Source organism: Chiloscyllium punctatum, chromosome 7 (genome assembly GCF_047496795.1).
Source record: "Chiloscyllium punctatum isolate Juve2018m chromosome 7, sChiPun1.3, whole genome shotgun sequence".
In the NCBI taxonomy this organism is placed as follows: domain Eukaryota; kingdom Metazoa; phylum Chordata; class Chondrichthyes; order Orectolobiformes; family Hemiscylliidae; genus Chiloscyllium; species Chiloscyllium punctatum.
In genome coordinates this window covers 58,675,905-58,690,109 of record NC_092745.1, presented here as the reverse complement: position 1 = coordinate 58,690,109, position 14,205 = coordinate 58,675,905, and the positions used below count along the sequence as shown (strand labels likewise).

The following is a 14,205-nucleotide window of genomic DNA, read 5'->3' as shown; positions in this document are numbered from 1 at the left end:
CACCAGCACCGACTGTCCTCCAATGCTTCAGCCTGTAGACAAAGTTTTGGGAAGTGAACCAGCGATTGCTTGTCACTTACTTTGGTTCAGTTGTAATAGGTGCAGTGTGTGTCCCTGTGCTTTATCTACAACAAACAGGTCACAGTTAATAGTACATACAGGTGTTCCAGACTGTGAACACAACTGACACTTCTAAATTGGTTGTCAGTTTAATTCTCCATACACATGGTTATTTTGCAAATCTTATATCATGTTAAACATTGTGCTGAGGTTTTGTAAGTGCTAATTGGTTGAGTACAATCAGTATCTTTTTTTGTAAACATCGGAAGGGATATACATTTTGGTGCAACCAGGAATTTTTTTGAAATATAGTCTACATTAGTATCGCAGATGCACACAGGCAAACAATACTATGGGACTGGAATGAAAGGTAATGGACTGGGAATTTGTTTAGGAGAAAGTGAGGACTGCAGATGCTGGAGATCATAGCTGAAAATGTGTTGCTGGAAAAGCGCAGCGGGTCAGGCAGCATCCAAGGAACAGGAGAATCGACGTTTTGGGCTTTCCTGAAGAAGTGCTCATGCCCGAAACGTCGATTCTCCTGTTCCTTGGATGCTGCCTGACCTGCTGCGCTTTTCCAGCAACACATTTTCAGCTATGATCTCCAGCATCTGCAGTCCTCACTTTCTCCTAAACAAATTCCCAGTCCATTACCTTTCATTCCAGTCCCATAATATTGTTTGCCTGTGTGCATCTGCGATACTAATGTAGACTGTATATTTCAAAAAAATTCCTGGTTGCACCAAAATGTATATCCCTTCCGATGTTTACAAAAAAAGATACTGATTGTACTCAACCAATTAGCACTTACAAAACCTCAGCACAATGTTTAACATGATATAAGATTTGCAAAATAACCATGTGTATGGAGAATTAAACTGATAACCAATTTAGAATTGTCAGTTGTGTTCACAGTCTGGAACACCTGTATGTACTATTAACTCAGTGACTTGTTTGTTGTAGATAAAGCACAGGGACACACACTGCATCTATTACAACGAAACCAAAGTAAGTGACAAGCAATCGCTTGTTCGCTTCTCAGGGCAATATCTTTACCAGAGTCAACCTACCTAGTTCAGAATGTAAACAATTCTTGGCAGTTACTGGTCATTTTAGCTGCTGCATTCTCCATGGCAGTCCCTATATCAAGAATCCACTTGCCAATAACTAGCACTCCCCTCTGTCATATGACTAATGTTGAATTTCCTTTTGGTATTTCCTGTAACTTGTCCTGATGAGTGTAAGACAGAAGGTTTGACAACTAATGTCTTTTTTTCAGCAATACTCATCACAGCTTAAGATTTTACAGATTTACCAAACGTGTCATTGACCACACCATTCTCCTCTGTAAGGTTACCTCAGAGACACACTTCCTCCAAACTTTCATTTTCTTCATGACTTTGATCTACCACTAGAGAAAACTTAAATGTCTGCCTTCCCTTTTGGAGACCTTTACTGGACACTGATCTGACAAGAGAACAGTATGATCCGATAACTGCTTCCTCAGACTTGTAATTTAAAATTTTTTCCATATAGTTAAACATTGATTTGGTTTTATTGATTAGTTAGACATTTCAGCATCAAGCGTATTAAGATCACTGGATCTCTCTCAACTTAATTCTTAGTTATTTCAATAATATTCATGGAATGTGAGTGGCATACATCCCCAGGCACTATTATTCCTCTCTAAATTGGGGGACTGCACATCTCTCTGCCTACCAGTTGGTGCAATTTGTTTCGTAAATTTTGAACTTGAATTTTTGGACTCTAATGCCCCTCCTTATTTGATATCATCTAAATAGTACCAATTTACATTAAGTTTCTGAAACCCTGCAGGTTATTGGTGTAAATTAGAAACAGCAGTGGCCGAAATGTGAATCTCTAAGCCAAAAACACCTCAAAGTATCATTTGCTTTCTAACCATCACCCAATGGTACAAGTACCCCTAGCTGCTCTGTGTAAGAAATAGCATTGTGTGTGGAACCTTGATTGGGAGTTTAAGTATCACCCTTACAGCTTTTAACAATCTGTTTGGATTGCTGCTTGCCTAAAGTAACTAAGGTTGTACACAGCAAAATTTTCCATTCGGAATCCATTCTGACTGCTGCTTATTGGGCTATTATTGCATTGTATAAAGCTCTTAGAATTGAAATAAGGCCATTTTACCTATTGCTGGGTGTGTCTGTTTTGAGCTCTTCAATTTTTGCAATCATTCTGTGGTTTGAGTCTTCCAGCTCATAATTGCTGATAAAGTGTTTTTCAATATGTTTCTAATCAATTAGTGTGCTGACTGGCTAACATCTAAATGGCAAATAATTTCAGATACATTTAGAGTCATAGTTGTACAGCACAGAAACAGACCCTTCGGTCCAACTCGTCCATGCCCACCAGATATCGTAAATTAATCCAGTCTCATTTGCGAGCATTTGGTCCATATCTCTCTAAACACTTTCCATTCATATACCCATTCCGATGCCTTTTAAATATTGTTATGATGCCAGCCTCCACCACTTCCACTGGAAGCTCATTCCATACATGTGAAAAAGTTGCCCCAAAAGGTCTTATCCTTATAATCTTAAACGTATGCCCTCCAGTTTTAGACTTCTCCACCCTAGGGAAAAGACTTTGCCTATTTACCCTATCCATGTCCCTCATGATTTTATAAACCTCTAAGGTCACCTCTCAGCCTCTGATGCGCCAGGGAAAACAGCCCCAGTCTATTCAGCCTCTCCCTATAGCTCAAATCCTCCAATCCTGGCAAGATCCTTGAAAATGTTTTCTGAACCCTATCAAGTTTCACAATATTCTTCCTGTAGGAGGGAGACCAGAATTGCACACAGTATTCCAAAAGTGGCCTAACCAATATCCTGTACAGCTGCAACATGACCTCCCAACTCCTCTACTCAACGCTCATTCCAATAAAGGAAAGCATACCAAACACCACCTTCACTATCCTACCTACCTGCAACTCCACTTTCAAGGACCTATACACACCATGGTCTCCTTGTTCAGCAACACTCCTCAGGACCTCACCATTAAGTGTGTATGTCCTGCCTTGATTTGCCTTTCCAAAATGCAGCACCTCGCATTTATCTAAATTAAACTCCATCTGCCATTTCTCAGCCCATTGGCCCATCTGATCAAGATCTCATTTTACTCAGAGGTAACCATCTTCGCTGTCCACTACACCTTCAATTTTGGGGTCATCTGCAAACTTACCAACCATATCTCCTATGTTCACATCCAAATCATTTATATAAATGATGAAAAGCAGTGGACCCAGCACCAATCCTTGTGTCACATTACTTGTCACAGGCCTCCAGTCTGAAAAGCAAACCTCCACCACCCTGTCTTCTAACTTTGAGCCAGTTCTATATCCAAATAGCTAGTTCTCAATGTATTCAATGAGATCTAACCTCGCTAACCAATCTACCATGAGGAATATTGTTGAATGCCTTACTGGAGTCCAATTAGATCATGTCCACCGCTCTGCCCTCATCAATCCTTTGTTAATTCTTCAAACAAATCTCAAGCACGTTAGCAAGATATGATTTCTCACGCATGATCCCTAATCAGTCCTGGTTTTTCCAAATGTAAGTAAGTTCTGTTCCTCAGGATTCTCTCCAGTAACTTGCCCACCACCAGTGTCAGGCCCACCCGTCTTATAGTTTCCCAGCTTTTCCTTACCACCTTTCTTAAATAGTGACATTATCCAACCTCCAGTCTTCCAGCACCTCACCTGTGGCTATCAATGATAAAAAAAATCTGCAAGGGGCCCAGCAATCACTTTCCTAGCTTACCACAGAGTTCTAGGGTACACCTGATCAGGTTCCTTGTTTTGAAGTTAAGTTCCAAAAAACAGTTAAAAATCCAACATAATTTTTTTGTTATTTGCTTTAAATTTCTAAAACAGAAAGAAAATTGATTGACTCTGCGATAAAACAAACTATACATTTATGACAAAATTGAATCATTTAGGTGGGAGTGGCTCATTGTCATTGAAAAACCTGTCCATTTTGTGATAGCTTCCTTACAAAAGGGCTTATATTTATATGGAGACTTCCAATATCTCAGGATCTCTAAAACTGATTTGTTGCTAAAAATGTTCTTCTGAAGTGTATTATGAAGCAGCACAGCAATGTTCCACAAGCAGTGAACTTAAGCTAAAGTTGCTTCAGAGATAAACATGGATGAGGACACCAAAGAGATGTCACCTGTGTTCTTCAAAAGGGATCTTTTACATCCACCTGGAAGAGCCTCAGTTTAATGTCTTGTCTCAGTATTGCACTGGACCACCAATGTAGATTTCACCCTGTGACTTTTCATATGACAAAATTTTTCATATTGCCAGGTCAACATTTTAACATGTTGAGATACAAAAAAGGAAGCATTCTTATTTTCCTTATACCCAAAGAAACTGAGGCAGCTCCGGTAGATTGACAATAACAAGTTATCAGCAAGCTTAAAAGCAAAATACTGTGGTGTGTAGGATGTATGAAACAAACACAGATTCCCAGAGAAACACCACACGTCTGGCAGAATCTGTGATGACAGAAACAGAGTAATGTTTCTGAAGTACAAGAATCGTAATGGACTGAAAACGTTAACTCTTTCTCTCTCTCTCTCCACAAATGCTGCCAGACCTGCTGAGTCTCTCCAGCAACCTCTGATTTATCATCAACAAGGTTGATGCTTTGAATTCATTTGTTGCGTGTGCATTTAGAATATCTTCATAGTGTCATATTATAGATGCTGTACAAACCACTAAACAACAGTTAGAGAGAGATATATAAAATATTCACTACTCTTCAGTGCATTTTGTAGGGCTACATTAAAATTGTAAAACCTAAAATTATAAAATTCACAGGTGGAGCAGAATGAAATAATTTCAGATTAAAATTCTTGAATTTTCAGAATATAGAAAAAGACAATTATATTTACATTGGTTTATTAAATTTTTACAGTCAGAAGTAATCACAGTAATCAAATGCACAAATATGTACAGTGATCATATCTACAAAATTAACCAGACTGTTTTACATCACAGCTTACATTTTACAGTTGTCCATTTATTTACAGAGTTCTGAGGTGCATACACTTTTGTTTTAAAAGACAGACACTGCACTGTACCTGCTGTGTAAAGTCTACAGCTACTCTTGTCTGATTAATGCAGAAATGCCACAATCACGCTGAAGAAACAGAATCCAATGTGAAATCTAATTTCAATTCAAATTAAAACCCTTAGAAACCCATCACTTTTGTTTATACATAGACATTTTAAAAATTTTAAGCAGTTTTACTTTTGAGTGCCTTAATTGCGCATTTCCCATCACATGATGTTTACCCATTTTACAAGAATTGGCTACCCAAACTGCAGAACCATTGCAAAGGAGAACAGATAAAGATACTGCCACCTACTGGATTTTAAGATCAGTCAAATTCTATGCCAATCGTCCCTTCCAATTTAAAATAAAATGACTTTAGTCCCTAATTTTGTCATATTTAGCAGTTAAGCAACAATTTAACTACTGCAGATGCATTTGTCTTTACTAAATCTGGATAATCCAACATTCGTTCCTTAATGCATCTGCCAGGACAATAATTGTATCACATGGGTCAGTCAATTAACAATTAAATCTCTACCTCTAGCGTTCAGCAACTTAAGTGAAAACTCTTATTATATTTGCCAGATGTCTGCCCCAAATTATAATGGAATTATAGATCTGTCAACAGATGTTACATCTGTTGACAGATCTATAATTCCATTATAATTTGTTGACAAAATATGATCTAATTATGAATGGCGATATACCACATTAAACTAACATGGGTAAGCACTTTGAAAATGTGCATAATTGATTATTTACTCAGATAATAATTATCTGATACTCAGTAATAGTAACATAGATTGTCAATTCGACAGTAGAGAGAAAGAGCAACCTAGCTTTCAAAAAGGTCCTTAGCAATGTCACCCTCTGAAAACTACTGTACTGCATTTCTGCACTGTAAAAAAAGGAGAATAAAATCAGCTTCAATATTCAAGGAAAGAAACAGTAATGATAACCTCTCTATGACTATTGTGAAGGAAGTTTTGTAATAATTACATTCATAGAACAAAAGATGTGCACATTCTTTCAATGTGCAAAAGGTAATTTGAGTCCTTGAAGGATCTGCTGGCTCCAGCAGATTTTCATATACAGTACATTACTAAGCCACATAAACTGGGAAATATGTATTTAAGATCTGACATATCTAATGCATTCAACAGTAATTTGCAAGGACTTTCAGCTGAACAGGTACGTCCTTACTGTTAGCATAAGGAGGTTCAGGTCATAAACTGTTGTGTGCAGTCATAATGTTTACCAAGAATACTGGGTACAAAGACATTTTAACTGTCAAAAATGTTTGTTGGGAAAAATAAAAATCAGATCCAAGAGACAATTTTGTGTTTTATTTAAAAATGAAAATCTTCCTATCTTTTTTTCTCCTTTTCATATCTTGGTATTGATATTAGTTTTACAAATGCTGGCAAGTTCCTTGGACTTTACCCAAGTGGCTACTCTTCATGTGTCCAGATGTTAAAAGCCAGGAGAGATGACAGTTTGTGAACACCCATTTGCCTCAATGCCAAAAGAATCAACCTGCCGACCTGAGCCGGAAATTCTCCTGGAAATATCTCACATTCCTGATCCATGCTTCCTTACCCTGGGCTAGTGATGGTGACACCAGCTGTAGTCCTTCAATAGCAATTAGCCAATTCAACAGAGTTCGAATTTGGCCTACAGGACCCAGTAGCACATTGGATAATACACATTTCCCTCACTGTTCTTTAATAAGATAATTAATAATTTGCATTCATAAATTGCTTTTAACATGGCAGAATGTTCTAGTAGCATAGAAACATTTATCAATTAGTTGTTTCAATGTATGAGGTACAGTGGTGAATCACTTTGAAGGAGTACTTAGGTTAGTGTTAGTGCCTATTTGACTAATTGCACAGAGTCCCACAGCTATTAACTATTACACCACACCACCATGCTATCTGTTACAGGGTTTCATTGCATCAGGTAGAAAGAAAAGACAGAAATTGTTTAAAATCCTATGGATCAGCAAACATTGCTTCAAAATTGAAACATGCAAAAGGTTAAATAATTTGCATGTTCTAGGTCATCATAAGTGGGAAAAGAAATCTGCAACAGATAAATACTTCTGCAAAGTGCTCAATGTCAACCAGTTCTCTTTTGGAAACCCCTGTGAACATTTTAATAGAACAATGTTTTTATGCACTGCAGTACTAAATCCCAAAAGTACCAATCTAAAATAATATTCTTTTCTGTGGCTTTATGCAAGTCAATTAGACTTTTTCTATACAACAACCCACAATTTTTCTAACTGCTGTCGAAACGATCCTACAGACTAATCCATCCATCCCTGGCAGTAAATCTTTACCTTTTCAATGGTATGGAGAAGGTGACACCTAGTGGCTGGAAACTAACTAACTGCCCAAGACTAAAACTGGTAATGAAATTCACAGCAATAGAATTATTCAGTTAATGTCTATGAATTGAAGAAATTGAAGATGATGATATTTCAGGCCCATGGTGAAGGGTTTACTGAGGGGGGAGAGGTGCATGTGTCTGCATTTGCACAGGAAAGCAGGGACAGCTCCCCATCACCTTCCTACCTCTGGGAAGGTTCCTGAGCCAGGTTAGAGAAAAAAAGTCAGCAGCATGTTTAATGGAGACCATTAACCAATTAGTCCAGTTAAAGCCCCACTTATGGCTTCTTCTTCCTCCTGAAGGCAACAGCAGCTTCCCTCCATCAGAGTGGCCCTGTTCTGATTTTGAAGACCCTGGCAGTGTCTCACGAGGAGGGTTATGGCCACTGCAGGTTGCATTTGGTGACCACAAGGTCTACAGGGACTCAGGTCAGCCCATGGTATTGTTTTGGAGAAGTTTATCCCTCCATCCTGAAAACATCCACATTACTGCAATACCCTTTATTCAAATTAGAAGTGCTCTCAGATCTTTCTCTTCTCCAGTAGTGCTGTGGCCCGACGTCACTGCCCTACTGGTCTTCTGCTTCCCCGATCTATCCATCAAATTTCACCATTGAGCAGCTAACCGGGTCAATAGTAATGGACATCCTGCTGCAGCTACTTCCAGGTTCCTGACTTAGAACCAGTGTCAATGTTAGGATCTTCACCTGACCAAGAAAACCCATTGGTTGTTGGTGGAAGAGTAGAAACATTGCCCCCATGTCAGTCCTTACATCATACATGAATACACTGGGTCTGATCCTTGTAGCATAGTACAAAGATGACAAAAAGCTCAAGACCAAAATGAAGGAATAAAACAATGAACAGTTAAGACAGAACACACCAAAAACAGAATCAAATGTTACAAACGCCAAAATAATAGATGGCAAAATGGAGTCCAAGTAACTTTCAAACTTTTTATCGATTTAGTTGGAATTATGTTGCCAAACTTTCACTGCTCCAAAGATTTACCAAATATTACTTAAACGCCTTTCAAAAAAAAAAAGAAAACATATGGGCTAAAATCATATTTCACTAATTATGGGGTTAAAACCATACATTTAGCAATTTTGCATTCCAATCTGGAAAGCAGTTATAAACCTGTTAAATTACACTGGACAAATGGCACATGCCTGCAGGAGTTTTAAAGGAAATCTGCATCAAACCACAAGATATTGCTGCTCCACAACAAAAGGAAAATTGTGTGTATAGACAGGAGGAAGAAAGTAGAAGAAAACAATGCAATGGAAGTTCCCTCAACTTTTCAAATCAGCTGAATCCAAGGTGTTTGAAGTCAGGAGTTAATGTGACTGGCATCTTTAAATGAACCATGTAATGACCTGACAGAAATGTTTACCAGTAAATCCTGATCTTCCTTCCACACACATGTTGATACAAATCAGAAACTGATCATCTGATTCTTCCAATTGGTCAGGGAATGTTACTGTGCACAACTGTACCCAGATCCTCAAGGGAAAAAAAAACATTCCATTGTATATGATTCACGGTCATAGTTCATCCTTATCCATCATTTCAAAGGCATCTATCTCTTCCTTCCAGTCTGATAACAAAGAGTCAACTGTCCGAGCCTCTGTTTCCTGGCTGATATTTGGATTGGATTCTTGCTCTGACTCTACCTCACCCTCTGTCTCCTTCTTTCCATATTCTGAAGTAGGAGTACAAGATCTCTGTTCATCGGCAGCACTGCCATGGCAATCTGTCCTTTGTACATCCTGATCCTTTGCATCAGCAGTATTTGATGACACTTCAGTGGTGGCTGTATTTGAGTTCTGTTCCGACTCACACAAATAATCATCCCTTTGTAGCGTTTTTGGATCAGACACGATTGACTGACCACTAGCATCCCACTGACCTGTTGTTGCATCTGGTTTCTCACTGCTAGGATTTACAACGTATGATGCTGCTTCATTCTCACAATCAAAACTGTTTGGTTTTGGTCCTGTGGACTGCAAATTATCTTCTGAATTCTGTTCAGAGTCTTTCATGCCCAGATCTAAAAATCAAAGATTAAAATATTTTTTAAAAAAAGAAACTGCAAAATATTCTTGCATTAACTAGCATATTGAGTAACCCTGGCCATTTATTTGCAATTATTTCTACATTTTCTTTAAAGTGAGCAGAATTCTTTCAACAATTCAAAACAGTGGATTCTTAGGCACCTGGCATTCTGAGCAACCAGAAAATACAGCTTTATTAACATTCTGAAATAAAATTATGACAAACAGTGGTATTTATTCATGATATCACAAGTCTGTATACAGTTCTTAACTTTACTAATCTCATCAAGTGTTGTAGAAAAAAAAAGACATGTTGTCAAAGTTTTCCATCTTGTACTCATTTGGGTAATTCACAAAAAAAAAACAAAATAAAGGGAAAACTACAATTAGACTGTACTGGTTGACAAGTGGGCATACTGGTAGAGGGATTGCTGGTTAATGATGACTAGCCATTAACTGCCAAGCTTTATTTAAATTTTAAACCAGGCAGATTGATTCAGATTAGCTCAGGCTGTGCCCTGAACCAAAGAATGGCTGTCAGTTATCTTCTGTTGAAATAGGTGCAGAATGCACACATTCTTTCTAGATGCAAAGAATAGGGCCCTGCCTAATAAGATATGGAAGTATATAAAACTATAAGCCAACTGACAATTTTCCCTTGAAAACCATATACTCCGATCTCATTTGGCCAATGTAATGTTACAAGTTTACAATTGCTCACCAAACCGGAATGACAAATTGCTTAATTTCTGGTGTATAATAATTACTGAAATATAATTTTAACCCATTTGTTTTCTTTGCTCCAAAATAAAATTTGACAAAACTTCACAGCAATGAAATTGCTTACATTTTGGCAGCACCCTGTGAGTGGTGAATCTGTTGGTTAAACTTTGGAGACATCCAGCTTATTGAAATAGACTTAGCAGTTATCAGAGCCAGAAATAATGGCTGTTGCTTGTTTACGAGTGTGCGCAATATAAAGTGAGAAATGACCTGATCAGGGTAGTCATTATCCTGCAGGATGACTTTAATTTTCACCCTATTTCAGCACCACATTTACATGGTGACCAAATAACTAGGGGCCTATTTTGCAGGGTGCCATTCAGGCAATCTTATAGCATGCATGTCCGCGCATGGCACTGTAGGTACTCTAACACCAATAGAGAGCAGTGAAGATAGGTTTGTAGTAGAGCAGTAGACAGCCCCAAGTCAATTTCTCAACCAGGACATCAAGGAAAGAGAACAATTCAACCATTCCATTTTGACGGTGAATTTCAGCACAAGATCAAACCCATTAAGGGAAGTAAGGAAATTCTTAAGCAGCTGTGGATTCAAAATATAGCAAACATATCAAATCAAGTTGCCACAGTCTTACCAGGCCATAGGGCTGCTCTTTCATTAGAGAGACAACTGGTGGTGATTCAATCTGAGAGACACCAGGAGAGGTTGAGAAGGAAAATAGTAACCTCAGCTGATGTGGGAATTGAACCCATGCAGTTGGCATCACAATGCTTTGCAAGCCAATCAGCCAGCCAACTGAGCTAAATGAACTCCCATAGCAAGCAGTTAATCTACAAATTGGGAGATCTGCAAGGGTTAGACGCCATTCCAAAAGACAAAAAGTAGCTGTGCCTATTATATAAACGAATAATATGTGATATGAATTTCAGTGCTCGTGTCAGCCAGACATATAGGCTGTATAAGCCAAAGATTGACAGATTATATAAAACAGCACAGCCTGGTGTCCTTTTGTGACAAACAGGATACTGACTCTACCCAACCAGCCCAACACTTGCATAATTCACAACATAGCATCCAACATTAGCTCAGATTTCACAACTGGCCAATATTTCCATGACAGCACCTCTACCATCAACAGCACCCTCTCGTATACTATAATTGCTGTTTCCTTTTACTTTGATAGAATTTGTCAATTGTCTTGATGTGTGCAAAATGATAAGTTTTAATGGAAGATGTTTTTTATCCCCCTGCAATTCTCTGTATGACCAAACAGCTCATCTCATATCACCATTGTCTCTAAGCTGTGCACACAACCACTCCAGAGTTCCACACATGGTGACTGGTGTCAGCACGCAGATCATGGCATCAACTTCTGGTGCTTGAAGTCACTACCACGCACAGACCCCGGAGGGCCGCAATGACAGAAAGAAAATTAGACGGAACCCTGCTCATCACTGATGTTTGATTAATTTGGTTTAGGAACTTACAACAAAATTTATAGTTTAGTTGAAAATAAGCCAAAACCCAGAGGAGGTTTGAGAGACAAGGTAGGAGTCTTTGAGTTTGAGATGAACTATCCTTACTCTTACCAATAATGGTGTCAATTAGTTTGAAGCAGATATAGAGAGAACATTTTTTTAAAACAATTCAAAGAGATTGCAAACTACGACTGAAGAACGTCAGAAGAAAATTCTATTCAATTTCTTGACATTGCTACAGCTCCAAGGCACATAATGTGCTAGTTACAGGTCATATAGAGCTCACCAGCATGTTTGCACCTACCTTACCTTCTAAGGATTGTGCCTGTGCTGAGATAATAGGGTTGAATAAAAATGTGTCACATGCCCCACAGTAAACTGCCTGCTAACTAATACTTAACACTTCCTTCCTCTCCAATTACTAAATTCTGGCCCTTATACTTCAAGCTCTACCTAAACTCATATTGCCCCTCTTTCGAGTTAATTATGCCTCCATTCTCCCATAAACTTGTCCCCCTACACCTACGCTACCCATATTCATGATCACCTACTTGACTCTGCCATCTCAAGTAACCTCTTAAGTTCCATAATGTCAATCAAAGATAAGAACGTCTCAGATCACTTCCTTCTATCAATTTTCATTCATTCACCCCATCTCCCAACTACAATTACTTCTGTATTTGCTTTGGGAAAAGAGATTTTAGTCACTTTGAACTGCATTTTCAAATTCCTAAGTGTCATTTTTGTAGCTACTGTTCTGCTCAGTTGTACTCTCACCTCCATCTTTGATGCCCTTATCCAAATAAATGTTTTACTTCTCTCATTAGTCCATATCATATATAGCAAGGGACACGAATTAGCAGCAAGGATAGGCCACTCAGCCTCTCCAGCTTCTTCCACCATTCAATAAGGTCAGGGCTGCATTATCCCACATTCCTGCCTATCTCCAATAACCTTTCAGCCCACTTGCTAATCTACTTTACTTTCCCTTAAAACATTCACGGATTCTAGTTCCAGTAGCTTTTGTGGACAAAATTTCCGAGACCTGTGACCCTTTGTGAAGAAGCACTTTTGCACCTTTGTCTTAAATGGGCACCTCTTACTTTGAAACAGTGACCCCAGTTCTAACTTCTCACACAAGAGGAAACAGTGGATCTGGAGAGGTGTTAAGTACCGTCAGGATCTTTTATTTCAATCCAGTGGAAAGTTTGCTTCTTTATTTCTTTGTACTTTTTAAAACTCTGAACTGATAAAGAACTGTTTTAAAATTTACAATGATGGTTGAATGTTTGGAAAGTAAGGAATTTGATATTGTGAACCCTGTTTGTGTTGCTGTTAGTTCCAGGAATGATCAGGAGTTGAGGGGTTATTTAAAAGGGAAGCTGATTAGCTTGTGGACTAGGGACCAACTATCAATGACAAAGGTCCTCTGTCTGCCAACAACCATGTGATTGATGGTCAGGTAGTTGAACAACTTGGTTGGTGAACAAGACAGAGAAGCTAGTCAGCTTCGATGAGAAATCAGCAGGTCTGGAGCAAACCAAAACTCTCAGTTTTCTGCAGTAAGCCATTTTAAACCTGACAGAACCAGCAATGCTGCAAGTTGTGACTTGGAATTGGAGAAGTCAGAGAGATTTCGTAAGTGAATTAGCCACCCTGTGTTTGTTTTTTCAAACCAGTGCAAACATTGGGGAAAGAAGGAAAGTCGAAGGCAAACGTTTCGATTATCAACCACCAACCCAAGACATCTTGTTAACACAGACCACAGAACTGTTTTCCCTCCATCCACGTATTTATTTTCCCTGTTTGAGTCTGTCTATGAGAGAAAGATAGGGTTTATAAGAAGTTTAGAGCTTTAATTTTCTTGAGTTTACTTATTTACTTGTAGTTAAAATCTAATGACCTGCAATAAATTGTGATTTCTTGTTAAGTACAGAAACCTTGTACTTTTGATTTTGATCAACATTGGTCTGAAAAATCAAGTATTTTTGGAATGTTTTTTAAATTTTTGTGAATTAAATAGCAGGGCTTGATTTCCAGCATATAAATTCCATGAGATGTGACACACACTGTCTCTTACACTTCTAAACTCCAGCAGATACAAGTCTAGCCTGTCCAACCTTAAGTCAACTCAACCATTCCAGGTATCAGACTAGCAAACCTGTTATGAACTGCTTCCGATGCACTTACATGTTTACCTAAACACTGTACTCCAGATGTGGTCTCACAAATGTCCTGTATAACTGAAGCACAACACCTCTCCCACCCCTACTAGTGTACTCAACTCCTCGCTCAGTAAAATATATTAGATTAGCTTTTCTGATTATCTGCTGTACCTGATTACTAACATGTTATGATTCAAGTACAAGAA

At 38.4% G+C, this 14,205-nt stretch overlaps 1 protein-coding gene across 2 annotated transcripts in view; it reads right to left on the bottom strand.

Moving 5' to 3' along the window:
- Window positions 1-4,991: 4,991 nt before the first annotated feature.
- The window catches only part of edem3 (ER degradation enhancer, mannosidase alpha-like 3), a 77,548-nt gene continuing 68,334 nt past the window's right edge, over window positions 4,992-14,205 (bottom strand). For both annotated transcript variants that reach the window (XM_072573667.1, XM_072573669.1), the window contains one exon: window positions 4,992-9,611. In XM_072573667.1, coding sequence (XP_072429768.1) covers window positions 9,106-9,611 — 506 coding nt within the window. In that variant the 3' untranslated portion in view covers window positions 4,992-9,105. The remainder of the gene's footprint in view (window positions 9,612-14,205) is intronic.